The following is a 17,330-nucleotide window of genomic DNA, read 5'->3' on the forward strand; positions in this document are numbered from 1 at the left end:
AGAATATCAGATGTGTATTTACACCAATAGCAGTTTAAATTACACTTGCTATTTTTTTTAATTGGAGATACATGATAGCCCGGCACACTTTATATACAACTTATAACAAATTCAGAAAGCAGTTCAAAGGATTTTGTTCCATAGACGAGTCGATGTTCGATTTCAGTTTATTCTTTATTCTTTAAAAACTTTTGAAAGCACCACTTTTGAAACCGGCAACGCGTTCCGTCCCTTCCAGGGACTTCTTCAGGGCTCAAAAAGTTAATATAAAGTGTTCAATTTGACAATCATTCATATGTTCACAACAGGTAATTTTTGAAACTTAGTTTAATGCACATCCTCATGTATAGAACATAGTTTTAGGCAAGAAAAAGGTCTTTAATAGGGAACAGTATCCCGAATGCAATAATTTCCGGTCCAACAGTGGAGGTCCTCGATCGTGTCCGCCTCACATGGTACGCCAAGGTGCATGCATGCCCTGAAGAAGTCCCTGGAAGGGACGAAACGCGTTGGCGGTTTCAGAAGTGGTGCTTTCAAAAGTTTTTAACGAATAAACTGAAATCGAACATCGACTCGTCTATGGAACAAAATCCTTTGAACTGCTTTCTGAATTTGTTATAAGTTGTATATAAAGTGTGCCGGGCTATCATGTATCTGCATATTGTTGAATGCTGGGTTCTTTGAATCAGCTTCTAATTTGGGAAGTATAGGGAATTGTGCTTCCAGCCCGTGGTTTGCACCTTTTGCCATTAATACTGACAGGGATAATAAGACTAGTGCAGGCAATTTATGCTTTGATTCCCACTTTTTGTTCTCTTCTATTTTTTTAATTCAATACTTTTATAGCACTATTCATCCGATTGTAGGGTGTCAGAGGGCTTTACATCACACAAATAAACTGTACATTGACAAATCGTAAAATGTGCAATGTAAATCAATGTACAGGGTGTTACATAATACAGAGGGTTTCATGATGCAGTGAGCTTTACTTTTAGGGATTATAAATGCTAAATTTGCATGACCAGGAGAAACACATAATCAGGAATTAAAATGTAATGCAGTTCTTGATGGTGTCCTTCATTACTGTCCAAAGAAACTCTTTTTAATGGCCTTGAGAAAAATCCTTACGGTTGTTAACCCAAGTCTTGCAGTGTGATCCACGACCTTGATGCTGGTTCATAGCTTAATGTGCTTTATTAAAAGGATTGCAATTTATAAACTGCAAGTAATAAAAAGGATCTCCGTGTCAATGGTAGTGACCCACTTACCTTTCTACATAACATAAGAATCTGTCATCTGCATGTTACACAATGTGCTTTGTAACAGACACATTAACCTTCCACTCTACTTTGTGAGTCAAAACAAAACACAGATTTCTCAAACAAATGCTTTAACCACCAGAGTTATCTTGCCATTATTATTATACCATAAGGTTTCCTGGGCACACAAAGCTCTCAGCACAACCACATAAGATATGTTTAAAATGCAGACTCTGCAACCAATTAAGCCAGAACTGATTTACTGCCACATTTCTCCTTGGTGCCAATTTCTTAGTGACAACGTTTAAAAAAAAATACATCTATAAATTGACAGTAAAACGGCTTTTTATGACTCTGTCCCTTGAGACTCCACCCATTTTTGTTGCCTACCTTGACCCCCCCCCCCCCCCCCCCCCATTTATGGGTTCCCAGATTAAATTGTTTCTAATTACAGCACTGAATGTAGCCTTCCTGTCCTCGGCGACACAGACTTTTTAGCGAAGTTACTAGTGGAGAATAGGCTCTCACTCTAAAGTTTACAAGCTCGAATACACAGTTTAGAGTCTAAACTGTGTATTCGAGCTTGTAATCTGCAGCAGGTATGGGCCTGCTAATAGGGCCATGAGTGCACGTGCCTGCTTCAGGCACGTCTGCATTTGCATAGTCCTGTGGTGGACTGCACTGCTTCGCTTTACCATGAAATTAGTACTGCAGCAACCTTTCCTCGCTGAAAGGCACTTTCCCTTCTCAGTACAGAAGGAGCTTACTTGTTCTGTTCCACCAACTGAAGAGAAATAACAAACCCTCCTACATAGAGCCCCTTTGGCGCGCATCTCTAAGTCCCCCGGATATATTTTTCATTAAATTAGTTTCAGTTCAGCGCTGTCTTCGTACTCCGTCGGCGAGCCGTGCAAGTACAGCAGCAAGCAGGTCGATGCCCGCGCGTACAGAGGTGCCGCCAGCGCGGAGGGCACGTGAGGGCTTACCTGTTGATTTTCAGGGCAAAGGCCCGCCTGTCTGCGCTGGATATGGTGGCCATGAAGCTGGTGCCAAACGCTGTACGGGAGCGCACGGTCCCAGGGCGCTGCTGTGGCTTCCTCTTGAGCTGTCACTTCATCTGAACGAGCACTTCCGCATTGTTACCTCCTCTTGCAGCGAGAGGGAGGGACTTGTTGCCAGTGCCCGGGGCTAAAACCCTTCACCTTCGTTCTGCCAGGAGTTGGTGGCGATTCCCTCTCGCTCTCGGGCTCCGCAGTAAAAATAGAATTTCCATTCCGATCCCAAAGCTGACCTGCCTCTCTCTCAAAGTCCAGTCCAAAGAGTCTTTTTACATGTCTGAAAATGGCTTTTGAAAGAATTCATAAGTAGAGCACTTGGAACAAGACCAGTGGACATATGTGATTTTGCAACTGCAGTGTTTCCCCGCATAATTATTCACTTGCCGCATTTGTCACACAATCCATCATCTGCTGAATGATCTGCAGATTTTAACCACAGCAAAAAAGTTTGCTTCTGGCTCAAATGGATCAAAAGCTAATAACATGCAGTATAACGTGTTGCTTCACAGAGGAAGACACTTTTCTAACGTTGACTGGTCATCTTTCTGTTGGTTATTGCTGTATTTGGGTGTCAGGTGGGTACTAATAAGGTTAAACCTTTGCCCGGATAGTGTTAATGTGTAAAAATAACAAATAATGAGGTAATACCATCGCAAAATGAGCTGCATTATGCTGGATAATTCCAGTGACCCTGTCTTCGATATGGAAAGTTGACATGTGTTTACAATTGAGTAGGATAGCTCAGTGGTTTAATGCACCTCCCGCTTAGCTCAAATGATTTCTAGTGGAGCAGTCTCATTTTTTCATCCTAACGCAGCCGATAAACACGTGTACAGCACCACAAGGTTGCACTTAATTAGCAATTGTGAAATAGGAACACATTGTTACTAAAAAGAGTGGGGAGTGTAGTGATTTCTTTTAAATAAATAGGCTTAACACAATTTATTTATTGTTTAACGTGTTGTAGCTCACCTAGATGTTAACCCACATCACTCTACAAGAGTAAGCCATTGCTTTTTAGGTCTCGCCTATCCCAACCCGCAAGGAATGGATAGGGGAGAATTATAGTAGGCAAAATAAGTTCTCAAACCATCGGCGGATTTCAAACAGTTCACGTGAACACAAGCACGCGCTTTTCCCCCACAGGCTTTTTTGTCACGAGCTTACAGAGCTTTCATTGGCTCTTCATTTTGTGCACGCTCCATTCAAGCTGCTCACTCCTCCCACCCTCTCCCTGTCCAGCGCGCGCCTCTTGAGCCGCCTGCCTCCCACTTCAAAGGGATCCGCTCCCTCGCCCACTGCTTCACACTTCACGGCCGCCAGGCCGTGTCTCGCATTCAAACAGTTGCTGCTTAGCATGCGCGCACTCCCCACATCCCTCCCATTTGTTTACTTCTTCAAGGCTCAAGCCCGCCCGGCTGCAAGAGTCGTCTTCTGTGTGTGCGTGCATGCACTCCCCCGACCCCTCCCTCTTCTACCACCCTCCCTTCATGTTATGCCCCATTTGGCTTGCCCGGTCGCCCCTCGCTTGCTCTAACACAAGCTATCCCACTCTTTCTTCTGCTTCTACGAACGTCTCTCGTGCTAGGCTGCCCCCTAACATCCCTATGCTTCTCTGCTCCCCCTCCTCCGTCAGGTCATGCCCTTTGCCCCCTCCAGGCTCCACTTTTCCGCTCCAGGTATTGCCCTGAAGTCTTCCTGACCCTTTCCCCACGCTGTCTCCCTTCTGCTTCTTTCATCTTCCCCCGATGTCTCCTTCTGTGTTCTTCGGTCTCCTGTCCTTCTTTCTTCCTTGTTTTCTTGTTGTCTCTGTAACCTGTTTCTGTTGGTGTGTTTTTGTCCCAGTTTCTGTCTCTTGTTTATATGTAGAGCATTACTCTGTTCCTTCTCCTGCCCTAGCATTCCCATTGTTTACAAAACATGGAATTGACGCTCAGGGTGATAAAATGACTTGACGAGTATCACACGTTTTAGCCAAGTTGGATAGCCGAATTTAACACTGTAGCGCCTAAGTCAACACTTTATCGCCAAACCTCAGGTCCTTCCACACATGTTCACCGTATGGAAGGAAATATTGATTTCATTTTTTTCCCCAGTCATATTATTCGTTTTTTTGTGTGGTAAAGACTCGACCCCGCTTCCCCCCCAAAAAAAATTGCCAATGAGCTTGTTTATAGGTAGCAGGTTGGCTCAGTGAGTTGAACTTTAGCTGCTAAACAAGGAGTTCAAACCCGTCAAGACCAGATCTGCATTCATTCCTTCCGACGTAGATAAAACGGAGTGCTTTTACATTTGCTGAGTAACACCTTGTGATTTCAAAACGCTTAGAAACTGTAGGAGCGCTTTATGAAGCGCTATAGAAAAAGGCAAATTAATATATTATACCTGTTCAATTTATATTGCCGGCTATAATCTTATTTCGCTCTTAGTCACTTTTCAGAGAATAGTTTCTCCAGTTTTGTTCTTTTACGGCGAATTGCTGTAAGTGTTTACTAAGGTAGAGCCGAGGAGCAGCTTTGCCACCGTCCCATTGTCCTTACGCCCTGAGGGGGGTCATGTGCGAGTGGACGCCTCCCATCATGGGTCAGGGGGAGATGCTAATCTCCAAGGCAGGCATTTCATCCTGTGACTTACACCAACATGATAGCCTTGCGACTCAATAACAGAAGCAACCGATTCTGCCAGCGAAATGAAGTATTTGTGCTTGGGTTTGCTAGCAATTATTAACTATGGCGGGCTAGAAAGTTGTTTTCCGGATAAATCGATTACTCAACTTTCTTTGCACTTCCAAAACAAAACAAAAAAACTGGTAATGAGATGCACAAAACGCTCAATGGAATGGACGCTCCTTTTCTTGCTGTGTTTAAAATGTGGCCAAATCGTGACTGCATCGAATGACATACAAATTTACATCCGTTTTATGCACGCTTTACTGGTATTGGCATTTCACTTCCAGTGAGCCACTGGTTTACGTTTTCACCCACTTACGAGATTCCCTCTGCGGAATTGTACTGATTCTACTCTGCACAGGACAACTTCCCGACAGGGAGTCAGTGGGTTTATCAACTGACGTGATGCTCATTTGCACCTACCGGCATCACTTGAATCCAGCACGTTTTTTCATCATCTTGGTTTCACTGTTTTACCCCACATAGCCACATATAACCAAAGGAGTGTCATGTATAGTACATGCGTAGCGGTGCGCCACAAGCACGATTGTGGGCTTTGAAAAAGAGCAAACAGTTGCTGCTTAGCATGCGCGCACTCCCCCCACCCCTCCCATTTGTTTACTTCTTCAAGGCTCAAGCCCGCCCAGCTGTAAGAGTTGTCTTCTGTGTGTGCGTGCATGCACTCCCCCCACCCCTCCCACTTCTACCACCCTCCCTTCATGTTATGCCCCATTTGGCTCACCCAGTCGCCCCTCTCTTGCTCTAACACAAGCTATCCCACTCTTTCGTCTGCTTCTATGAACTTCTCTCGTGCTAGGCTGCCCCCTAACATCCCTATGCTTCTCTGCTCTCCCTCTTCCGTCAGGTCATGCCCTTTGCCCCCTCCAGGCTCCACTTTTCCGCTCCCGTTATTGCCCTGAAGTCTTCCTGACCCTTTCCCCACGCTGTCTCCCTTCTGCGCCTTTCATCTTCCCCCGATGTCTCCTTCTGTGTTCTATGGTCTCCTTTCCTTCTTTCTTCCTTGTTTTCTTGTTTCTTCACCTACTGTTCGAGCTCCCATCTCACACTTCACCACCTATTGCTTTCTCTTCTCTCGCCCCTCTCCCATTTCTCAAACTCCCTAGTTCACTTAGCCCCGTATAGGTGTTGTTTCCGTATGCGGACGGGCTCAGCAGATCAGTTCTCCCTGCTGGGTCCGGCCCCCTGGCACCAGGCCACATTCAGCTCGGGTTCTTATGTCTTCACTACGTTTTTTTCAATTCTGCATCCCTTGGTAAACAAGAACTCATTATTCACACATTCAGCCTTTACACAGCATATATATAAAAACAGCTTGTGTACTTTTACACAATTTCACACAGATTTCCTTCGCAGAAATGTGCCCTGACTTGTGGTACTGCCAGCAGAGGAGTAACCAGGGTACCAGGGGCCCGAAAGCAAGAACGGAGAATGCACCACACCATCCCTCCATGTCCTGGTTTGGTAACAAAAATCAGCAATAAGTAGGGGGCAACGGCCCACCACCACATTATCACTCAGCACCACCACAGCACCACTCAGCAGCATCACTCAGCACCACCACATCATCACTCAGCACCACCACTCAGCACCTCCACAGCATCACTCAGCACCACAACAGCATCACTCAGCACCACCACAGCACCACCCTAGCATCACTCAGCACCACTCTAGCATCACTCAGCACCACCCTAGCACCACTACAGCACCACCCTAGCACCACTACAGCACCACTCAGCAGCACCACAGCATCACTCAGCACCACCACAGCATCACTCAGCACCATCACAGGATCACTCAGCACCACCACAGCATCACTCAGCACCACCACAGCATCACTCAGCACCACCACAGCATCACTCAGCACCACCACAGCATCACTCAGCACCACCACAGCATCACTCAGCCCCGCCACAGCACCACTCAGCACCACCACAGCACCACTCAGCACCACCACAGCACCACTCAGCACCACCACAGCACCACTCAGCACCACCACAGCACCACCACAGCACCACTCAGCGCCACCACAGCATCAGTCAGCACCACCACAGCATCACTCAGCACCACCACAGCATCACTCAGCACCACCACAGCACCCAGCATCACTCAGCACCACCCCAGCATAACTCAGCGCCACCCCACCATCAATCTGTGCAACAATTAAACAACAACTGGTTCAAATATGTTCTCTCAATGTTTCAAGCTTTATTACAAATGTCACAAAAAGATGTTAATATTTCACTTCTGTTCTTGGATTTTCATCACAATAAAATAGACTGAACATAATCTTCACAAAAGTTATTTGCAAAAGTTTAAGCTATTGCCATTATAAATTACAATCACTTTTATTTAAGTATTAATTATTTAAAAAAATTAAAAGCCATTGTAATTTGTAATATCAATACATCTAAGTCACGTAAATACAAAACATGTTGCATTACAAATGCAATAGGTGTCACATTTGCTAAAGTTATAACTATTGGCATTGTAAATGACAAAGCTATTAATTTAGCTATTTTCAAAACCAACACATAAATAAAAAAATGGTCATTTACAAGACCACTAGCTCAAACTTTCCTAATGCGAGACCTATTGCATTGCAAATGCTTGTTTACTTTGCTACCTCCTGAAAGCCAACACCTGAAAAGGTCATACCTGACATTCCAGTGAGCTTGCAGTAGCATATGTCATTCCTTTTGTCCTTGAGTTGAGAAGGACATACATAGATGTGAGGACTGAGATCTTCAATGACACCATAAAGACCAAGCTCTTTCGCAAGATCACTGCAGGGAATAGACTCCTGCATGCCCTCAGAAGCCACCCGGATACTGTCAAATAGAGTACTCCATACAATTTGCTGCTGAGGGCCAAATGCAACTGCAGCACTGAGGAATCTTCTTTGGCAGAGCAAACCACTATGATCACTAGATTTAAATAGAGGGGGGGTACCACCAGTGGGTTCTCAATAGGGCCATTGAGAAGGCAAGACATGTGACTAGAGTTCAAGTACTGTTGGACCACAAGCCCAATAGTGAGACTGACACAGAGTGAGACACAGACATTTTGACGTACAATGACAACAAGAACTGGAACATATACACAAGTGACCCCGCTATAGGACATACCATCCATGAAAGACCTGGAAGCACCCGAAGAAAAAGACGCTGCCTGAGGGATATATTAAGCTACAGCAATATCACCATGACCAAACGGTTGAGGGAGCATGACCTTCAAGGTTTCTTCCTCTGCAGCCACTGCAAGGAATGCAGAAGGAGCATTAAGCATAAAGAATTCACCACACACAGACAGCTTTATTAAAAAGATTCTGCAGTTCCTCACATGCAGGTCTCCGTTCGTTATGTACACCTGGGAATGCCTTTGCACATTGAGATATATGGGGAGTACCACTCAGATGATCTAGAAAAGGGTCCTGGAACACACAAGGGCTATAAACGACAGAGACCCCCATTACCCAGTAGCGAGGCACTTCCTAGACAAACATTTCTCTGATAGTTCTCTTTGCTCCTACTGTGCCATTGAACAAATTCCACCCAACTCCAGGGAGGGGACATGATCTTTAGACTGAGGCAAAAGGAGTCCAAATACTTTCCGGACCTCGAAACTAAGAGCCTGGATGAGTTGAATCTCGATGAGGAGCTTGGGGTCCATTTAAATGAAGAACAGTGGTCCATTGAGTTACATCTCTGCTGCCCCTGTTCCCTCTTTGCACTCTTTCAGTATTTTCTTTATTGCATTTATTTTAAACACAACACTGCAATCCATAGAACAATTGCCCATCAATGCCCATACATTCCCAGGTGATATGCCATTTAAACATTCACTTTACTGGTATCGTAGACCTTACACTTCCTGTTACATCACATCATTATGTCAGCCGAGGTCTCCTCCAGCAGTGCAAGGAGGTGTGCACTGAACGGCATCCAAAAGTCTTTTGGTCTGGAGGCGCTCAGCAGTTCCTCTGCATACATATTTAGTTGGTTTCTGCAATATGCCAAGTCCCGATACCAGCCTTCCAGCTTGGCGTATGCCTTCTGGCCCCAATATTTGGCAACCCCTCCCTTAGCCAACAGCAGCAGGCTGACCTCCACTTGTTTACGGCAAGCCGGATTCAATGACTTCACATAGCCCAGCAAATATACTTTAGGAGTACAATCAACATTTTGAATTACTACCTCTGTGAGGACACATGTAACCTGCTCCCAGAACTAGTATATCTTGGGGCAGACCCACGCCAGATGTAAGAAGTCAGCCCCGAGGGAACCACATCTGCCACAGATATCATCATCCCTGAGGCCATACCTCAGAAGCCTGAGTGGTTGTGTAGTACATCTCATGTAGAAACTGAAAGTGTATGATTCATAAGTACCCATTTGATTTGAGCTCTCCAGTTTGTGCACAGCAGAACAACCATTCCGTTTGAGCGAGGGACGAAACCAGGGTGCCAGTCCATTTGTTGCCCAGTGATTGATGAGACTGAGTTTTAGGCTGTCCACTAGTTAGAGTGGGCACCTTGTACCAGTCCAAGCAACCCTTATTGATGATTAGAAATAATTTACAGAGGGCAAGAGGGGATTTTGCGCTTATAGTGTTAAGTTATCAGAAAGTTTATTAAACTAGCATTTGCTCAAAGGCTGAGATACAGCCCCTGCCTACAGCTGTAAGTATAGACAAACAGAGTTTGTCTATTAAACAAACACAACCAAATTCTCCTCCTGAGCAATACTAGAAAAACGTCTTAGAACCAATCCATAGATCAACACAATAAAAAATTAGAAAGTAGTTCCGATATTTTCAAAACTTTATTTCTTCTTTTCAGTCACTCAGTACTTTTCCATTCTCTTTTGCTTTGCCAACACGTGTTTCGTCCTACTTTTACAGCTTAAGGACTTAGTCAGGGCTGGAAGCAAATTAAACATACCTTAAATTACTAAAGATTCTAGTAATTATAAAAAACATTTGTACATGACTTCAACAATAGGATCAGTTATGTGTGATTATAAAGCAAGAGTAGTTATTCTGATTTGAAGAACTCCAATTCTCAAGCTAGTTTACACCATTGATAGTACTGCCAGTTCTAATTATGCCCACTTAAGGGCCAGTACTTCTCTTGTCAGTTTGAATTGATCCTATTTACAACTTAGTTAGATCTAACAACCTTAGTATGAATACATATCATATCACTTCCATTAAATAAAAATATAACGAACGTGGAAGATCTTAAACAAAATCAGGGAGAAAGTATGTACAGATGTTCTAGTACATTTCTGATGAAAAACAATACTTTATCATGCCAGAAAATATATCGCGCAAACACTGGAATTCCCTATATTATTTAATCGTAATGATGCTTGACTTACCGATTGTCTATCTATTCTCAATAATTGGCGAAACTAAGAGGTGATCAAGACTCAAATTATCCCAATAAAATATATATATACAATTGCATTCAGTAAAACATAAATCTATTCATTTAGTTTAGTTTCTTTTAAAACTCAACTTTAACCTGTAAGGATAACATGGTTTATTTACCTAGATCCTCCACAAATTAGTATGTATGGTATTTCCTTGTCAGTATACGTGTCCTATAGAAATAGATAAATTTTATGTCAAAAAAACAGGAGAAGAAACAAAAGTTTCACGGACAAATATACCCCTACGTGTTCTCCAGAAAAAGATAACATTTATATCTAAAAAACAAACGAAGAAACAAGAATTTCAATGACATATATATCCCTTATTGTAGTCCTGTGCGTATATCTAGTGTCAGGGGTAGCCTCATGGATATCCCCACTCTAAGACATCTCAACTTTGAGCACCACCTTATAAACAGAGTTCAGCATGTCAAGTTTGATATTCACACTTCCATACTTAGTCACTGCATATTTGTAATATCTCAATTCATATAATTTCTATTTGTATGAAACAATTGAAAATTGCAAGTTAGTATATTTTTTATTTTTATGGGATACTATTGGAATGGTTGATCTTCGAAAACCTTACCTTTCGAGATTTACATTTATCTAAAGAGACTTCATCTCATCACAGAACTATAGGTGGTTCAACTAATGTATCTTCTCTTATCATTTTATAAGTACCTAACCTTGAATAAGTAACGATTTTTATATATGGAAACTGTGGAGATCTCTAACCATAACTACAAACAGTATTAAATGGCTAAGCAAATAGTATCATAAAAATGAACGGTACCTCCGCTATATCTGTATTCCTCAAATAGCGGGGCTCTAATATCCCAAATTCATGAAGTCGAGTAGCAACCTATACTTGTTTCTATAAAACAAAAATTCACATATAAAATCAGAGTATTAATCCTCTGAGATACAATTTAAAATAAGTTTAACCTATCGTTTTCCAATTCTTACCGGTGATAAGATATATTATCTCGGCATAAGGGAGTCTTTACACAAACGGCGTCTAGCATCGTCGCCATTTTGGTTTGGGTTATTTATACTAAACTATGTTGAGAAGAGAAGTAGGACTAAATAATTATTAGTTAATATCTATTATAGTTTAATTCACTTCGATATTCACCGGAATTGTCTCCATTACCAAATAAATCTCATATTCATTTATTATATAAATTTAAAGACAACGTATTATACGTATAATACGCATCTTGTATTCGACAACAATGAATATTCCAATATTTAAACAATTATTCAGTCTATTTTCCATACGAAAAGAAGAAAGGATCCTTCCGTTTCTGAGGGAGAGAATCGCAAATATCACGAACGTTATGCAGTATTATTTAAGTTTATTTAACACTTCGGTTTATTGATTAAATCATGGGCGCCATCTTTAAATGGTCAGTATGTATGTAGATTTATATTTGCGATCAACCAAATATCACGATACCATAATTACCGCAATAGGTAGACTAAAAATTATTCGCAGTTATTTCTCTTGACGAGTATATCTATTTTATATTTATTTATTCTTCAAAATACCGTATTATTCAATATCAACACGTCTTATTCTAAAACGAACAGAATTACGATAGTATACGAGAAATTAAACTACTAAAATCAGAAACGTTCTAGTTACCTCAAAAAGAGCTCATTCGTAACCCTACCCCTATTCTCTTATATTTCTACAAGATTGAGGTTGATTACTAACCCTACCATTATTTATTTATCTTTTATGTGAGAATAAGGTTCCATATTAACCATCAACCATAAGCAACTAAGTCAATTGCAATTCATGAACTGTTACTTCACTTAGATAACATATATGTGTTTGTTACCTCTAGTCATAGCTAGTTACAATCTAAGCATAAATCAAATTCTATCTCAATATATGCAAGAACATAATTACCATAGGAGATTTCTTCCGGTTATCAATTAAAAAATATATACAAAATCACTAAACACAGTGGTATTATGACATTTGCGTGTGTATATACTGGAAATATAAGGGATGGAAGAGAGGAAAAAAAGATTTTCTTTTTTCTTTTTTAGGGTTGAACACTGTCTTTTGATCAATTCATTCCAACTTTTTCATAAGGTAGCATTCTAACCAAGAAAATACTGCATTTCGTCATCAATATTTATCCCAAGTTCCACTGCCCGTAATCTAATAATCCAGCGTACCTCTGCTTGTCTTACTTTAAGTTCTCTATTCCCTCCTCTCACATTAGGTGGGAATACTCTCCAATCCATGAAATGAGAAACTTTTATTAGGACAGTTTAATGCATGTAATCCTATGGGATACTTCTGGTCCATATTTTTAAAAGCTCTATAGTGTTCTGCTATTCTTTCTCTCATACTTCTTTGACATTTACACACTATTATATAGACTACATATTTTGTTGTACAATCTATATGTTGTCTTATATAATATTTTTAGATCCATTGTATGCAAATTCTTTCTTATCCTTGATTGCCATTCTGCACATACTACAGTTGTGGCATTTGAATGAACCTATATTATGTGTGTGTAACCAGGTCTGTTTAACTGTGTTATCCCTAAGATAGCTAGGGCTGGTGATATTACCCAATGTTCTGCCTTTTCTATATGCTATGCTTGGATATTTAGGAATATATCTTTGTAGTAGCACATTAGATGTTAAGAGGTGCCAATGTCGTTTCAGAATGCCATATATTTTATGAGACCACGGGTGATATCTCGTTATAAGTTTAACAGGTATTACTTTGTTAGAATCCTTAATTCGTGGTTTTAATGTGTCCAACCTTTTCAACTTCTTTAACCCGATTCTTAGCTTTTGTAAGAACTTGATGATCATATCCTCTAGATAGAAATCTCTCTTCCATGTCTTTTAGGGCATCTATAAAATCTGTTTCATTAGTACAATTTCTTCTTGCTCTATAGAACTCACTGTAGGGAATAGCATTTATTTGAGTTTTAGGGTGGGCACTTTCCGCATGTAACAATGAATTACAAGAGGTTTCCTTTCTATGCATCCTACTCTTCAATTTATCCCCTTCTATAAATAATTCAACATCTAGAAAAACCAAAGTCTTGGCACTGTAATTCATGGTAAATTTAATGTTATAGGTATTGTCGTTCAGAAAGTCAAAAAATTCTCTTAATTTTTCTACTCCTCCTGTCCATATTAAAAGACAATCGTCAATATACCTCCCATAATACATTATGTATTCCTGCCATTCTGACCCCGGTCGACCCCAGATATGCACCGCCTCAAACCGTCCCATAGACAGGCAAAAGACGGTGCAAATCTGGAGCCCATTGCCGAACCACATATTTGTTGGTACCAATCTGTTTTAAACATGAATACATTTTGTTCTAGGATAATCCTGGCCATGTCTACCAGCATATTGGAGTGATCTAAAAGCTCCACAGGTCTTTTATAAAGATAGTATCTTAGGGCTTCTCATCCCAATTCATGGGGAATGTTAGTATATAGGGCACAAACATCTATTGTTACCAATATCATCGTTTCCTCCCAAGATATATCTTCAATAATATTTAAGACATGTTTAGTATCTTGTATCGTGGATGGCAGATTGGCTACATATGGTTGCAGATATGTGTCTACAAATTCAGAAATGTTTTCAGTTGGTCCTCCCACCCCTGACACAATGGGTCTTCCTGGTGGTTTGGTAGCATTTTTATGGATTTTGGGCAGGCAATATAGACATGGAAAATTAGGTTTATCCACTGTTAAGTATTTATATTCCTCCTCATTTAATAATCCAGCCGAATACCAAAGTTTTAAGTGGTCATTGATAAGTTTAGTAGTCTTGTATATGGGGTTATTCGGAAGTTCCTATAAAAGTTAACATTTCCCAGTTGTCCTAGTATTTCATCTTCATAGTATTTTCTATCTAGAATTACTATGTTTCCCCCTTTATCAGCTCTCTTTATTACTATTTCCTCATTAGATGTTAGTATTTTCAAGGCATTGCGTTCACTAATGGTAAGATTATCCATGTGCCTCTTAGTTCTTTCATCATTAATTTTACCTTCAGCTTTATCCAAGTCATTTAAAACCACCCTATAAAATGCATCAATGCTATTACCACTACTCAATTGTGGTGTCCATTTAGATTTTAACTTAAGACCACTATCAATTGTTTCATTAGTATTATATTCCAAATCATGCAGTACTTTGTGCATTGTAATTGGGTCTTCCTCATTTTCAGTAATAGATAATAGCATAGCCGTGTCTCTTGTCTCTTGTATACAAAGATCTCCAACAACAATGTCTGGTGCAGTTTTTTTATTTGTATTTTCATCAAAGGCAAAAAAATGTTTGAGTTTAAGATTTCTTATAAATCTATACAAATCAATCTTAACATTTGTTAAGTCACATGGTTCAGTAGGACAGAAGCTCATGCCCTTACTTAAAACATTAGTCATATCATCTGTAAGGGGAAAACTAGATAGATTTACAATCTGAATTACATTGGTGTCGTTATTTATTGTTTGTTTTTGTTCCAAGATCGGGTATTTACTCTGTCTCTGGGACCTGGACTTCCCTTTCCCTCTACATCCTCTCTTTGTCTTCCTCTTTGTCCATTCCCCTCTTTGTTCCCTATTCGAATTCTCTGGACTTCGCGCAAAAAATTACTTCCTGTTGAAGTATTTGCTGGTGTTTCTGCACTTGCCTCATCTGTTGTTAAAGAGACATTACTAGAAGAGGCTGAACTTATGCCACTTACTAAAGAGACTTTACTACCATTACGTTGTAAATCATTTTTGACTAAGATATCAAACTTTTTAGCAAACGTGAAAACTCTCCCATTACGGTAGCGTTTTCATCTCTCTTTAGTGTTCTTGCTTTTTTATCTTTGATCTTATCTTCATATTTACTTAAAATCCCTTCTAAGATGGCATAGTTTTTCTTAGTGGTCTCAATGAGTTTTAAATCTTCAATCTCCTTTTCTAATAAGTCAACCTGTTCTGCTGCTTGACTTACTTTCCTTTCAGAGTTTTCGATCAGTATATTCATTAATCTCATGGAATTCCCTGTAAGTTCTTTCTCCCATATCTGTAATAGATCTTCCTCTAAATCATCATATGTCGGAAATAGGTTAGAACGGAGACCCCTGGGTATTCTTCCTAACCTGATGTATTCCTTCAGGGTAGCTCCATCCCACCACTTAGTGATTTCTGTTTTATTTAACCGTTCCAATCTTTCAAATTTCTTTTTCAATCCCTCATTTACCTTGGATGTACTTTGAGTGACTGCTTTATTGACCGATATACCTGCACTTAAATTTTTAAACATATCCTCTGCAACTTTACTTTGTTCTGCTCTTGAGCACATTGTAAATTAATTATAGTCTGTTTCTAATCTACACTAATAGCTGCAATCCCCAAAATATAAAAATAATTTACAGAGGGCAAGAGGGGATTTTGCGCTTATAGTGTTAAGTTATCAGAAAGTTTATTAAACTAGCATTTCCTCAAAGGCTGAGATACAGCCCCTGCCTACAGCTGTAAGTATAGACAAACAGAGTTTGTCTATTAAACAAACACAACCAAATTCTCCTCCTGAGCAATACTAGAAAACCGTCTTAGAACCAATCCATATTCAACACAATAAAAAATTAGAAAGTAGTTATTGATGATTAGGTTAAAGACAACCTTTATTGAAAGCTATCCTAGTGGTAGCTATGGAGAGCAGCCTTCAGGCTAAGTCTCAAGGGAATATAAATTATTATTATTATTAAAAAGGATTTGGTACCGCCCACATACACCAATTGGTTTCTTGGCGCTCGAGACCGGGTGGGAGGAGAACATTCAGGGGCAGGGCCGCTAGCCATGCGCCAGACGGAACAGATACGTTTTTAGAGAATTTCGAAAGCAACGATAATCGGTAGACAGACGAATGGCAAGAGGGAGGGAATTCCAGGTAGTCGGATCAAGGAAGGAGAAGCAAGCTCCTCCATGTTTCTTGCGGTTAAACCTAGGGGTGATCAGAAGGTTATGAGCCGAGGATCTGAGGTGACGGGAAGGGACATAGGCAAGTAAACAGGAAGAAATAAAGGCAGGAGCGCATGAAAACAGGGATTTGAAAATGGTGCAGGCCATTTTAAAAACACACCGTTGTGCAACTGGGAGCCAGTGTAAAGTTTTCAGCAAAGGGGTGACATGCTGATGTTTAGGCTGCCGAAAAATTAGTCTGGCTGCCTGATTCTGGACCAGTTGGAGTCGGGAAAGATGGCAGGCAGGGACCCCCACGTATAGACAGTTGGCATAATCTAGACGTGAGGTGATGAGGGCAAGGATAACAAGAATAAGGGCCTCTTGAGATAGAAACCTGCGAATCTTCCCGATTCGGCGGAGGTGGAAAAAACAAGCCGAAGTGACGGTGTTGATGTGAGGCCGCATTGAGAGGTCACTAGAAATAGTGACCCCCAAGCTCTTCACTGTGTTCACTGGACAGGGAGGGGAACCCAAAGCTACAGGCCAGAAGTTGGGAAACCAGGGAGTAAGAGAACCACCGGTCACCACCAGCTCCGTTTTACTGGGGTTGAGCTTAAGTTGACTAAGGTTCATCCACTCATAGATGAAGAGCATGGCGTTTTGAAAATTAGAACAGGAGGAGGGAGAAGAATTGAGAGGAAAAATAAGCTGCAGATCATCTGCATAGTTAAAAGCAATAAGTGAAAACTGACGAAGGGAGACAAGAAGGGGCTGCATGTAAAGATTGAACAGAAGCGGGGATATAAAGCAGCTTGGTTTACCAGATTATTACCTCCTGAATGACCAAATGAAAGGAGAATAACAAAAGGTATATATAAAATATATATATTTATTACTAAACACTCTCTCCTAGCCTCTTTATGAGATTAGA

At 40.8% G+C, this 17,330-nt stretch overlaps 1 protein-coding gene across 2 annotated transcripts in view; it reads right to left on the bottom strand.

The window, feature by feature from the left end:
• DOCK8 (dedicator of cytokinesis 8) overlaps positions 1-2,382 on the bottom strand; it is a 719,019-nt gene extending 716,637 nt beyond the window's left edge. For both annotated transcript variants that reach the window (XM_086961229.1, XM_086961230.1), the window contains exon 1: positions 2,246-2,382. In XM_086961229.1, coding sequence (XP_086817355.1) covers positions 2,246-2,298 — 53 coding nt within the window. In that variant the 5' untranslated portion in view covers positions 2,299-2,382. The remainder of the gene's footprint in view (positions 1-2,245) is intronic.
• Between the last annotated feature and the right edge of the window lie 14,948 nt (positions 2,383-17,330).

Source organism: Lissotriton vulgaris, chromosome 3_1 (genome assembly GCF_964263255.1).
Source record: "Lissotriton vulgaris chromosome 3_1, aLisVul1.2, whole genome shotgun sequence".
Taxonomy (NCBI): Eukaryota; Metazoa; Chordata; class Amphibia; order Caudata; family Salamandridae; genus Lissotriton; species Lissotriton vulgaris.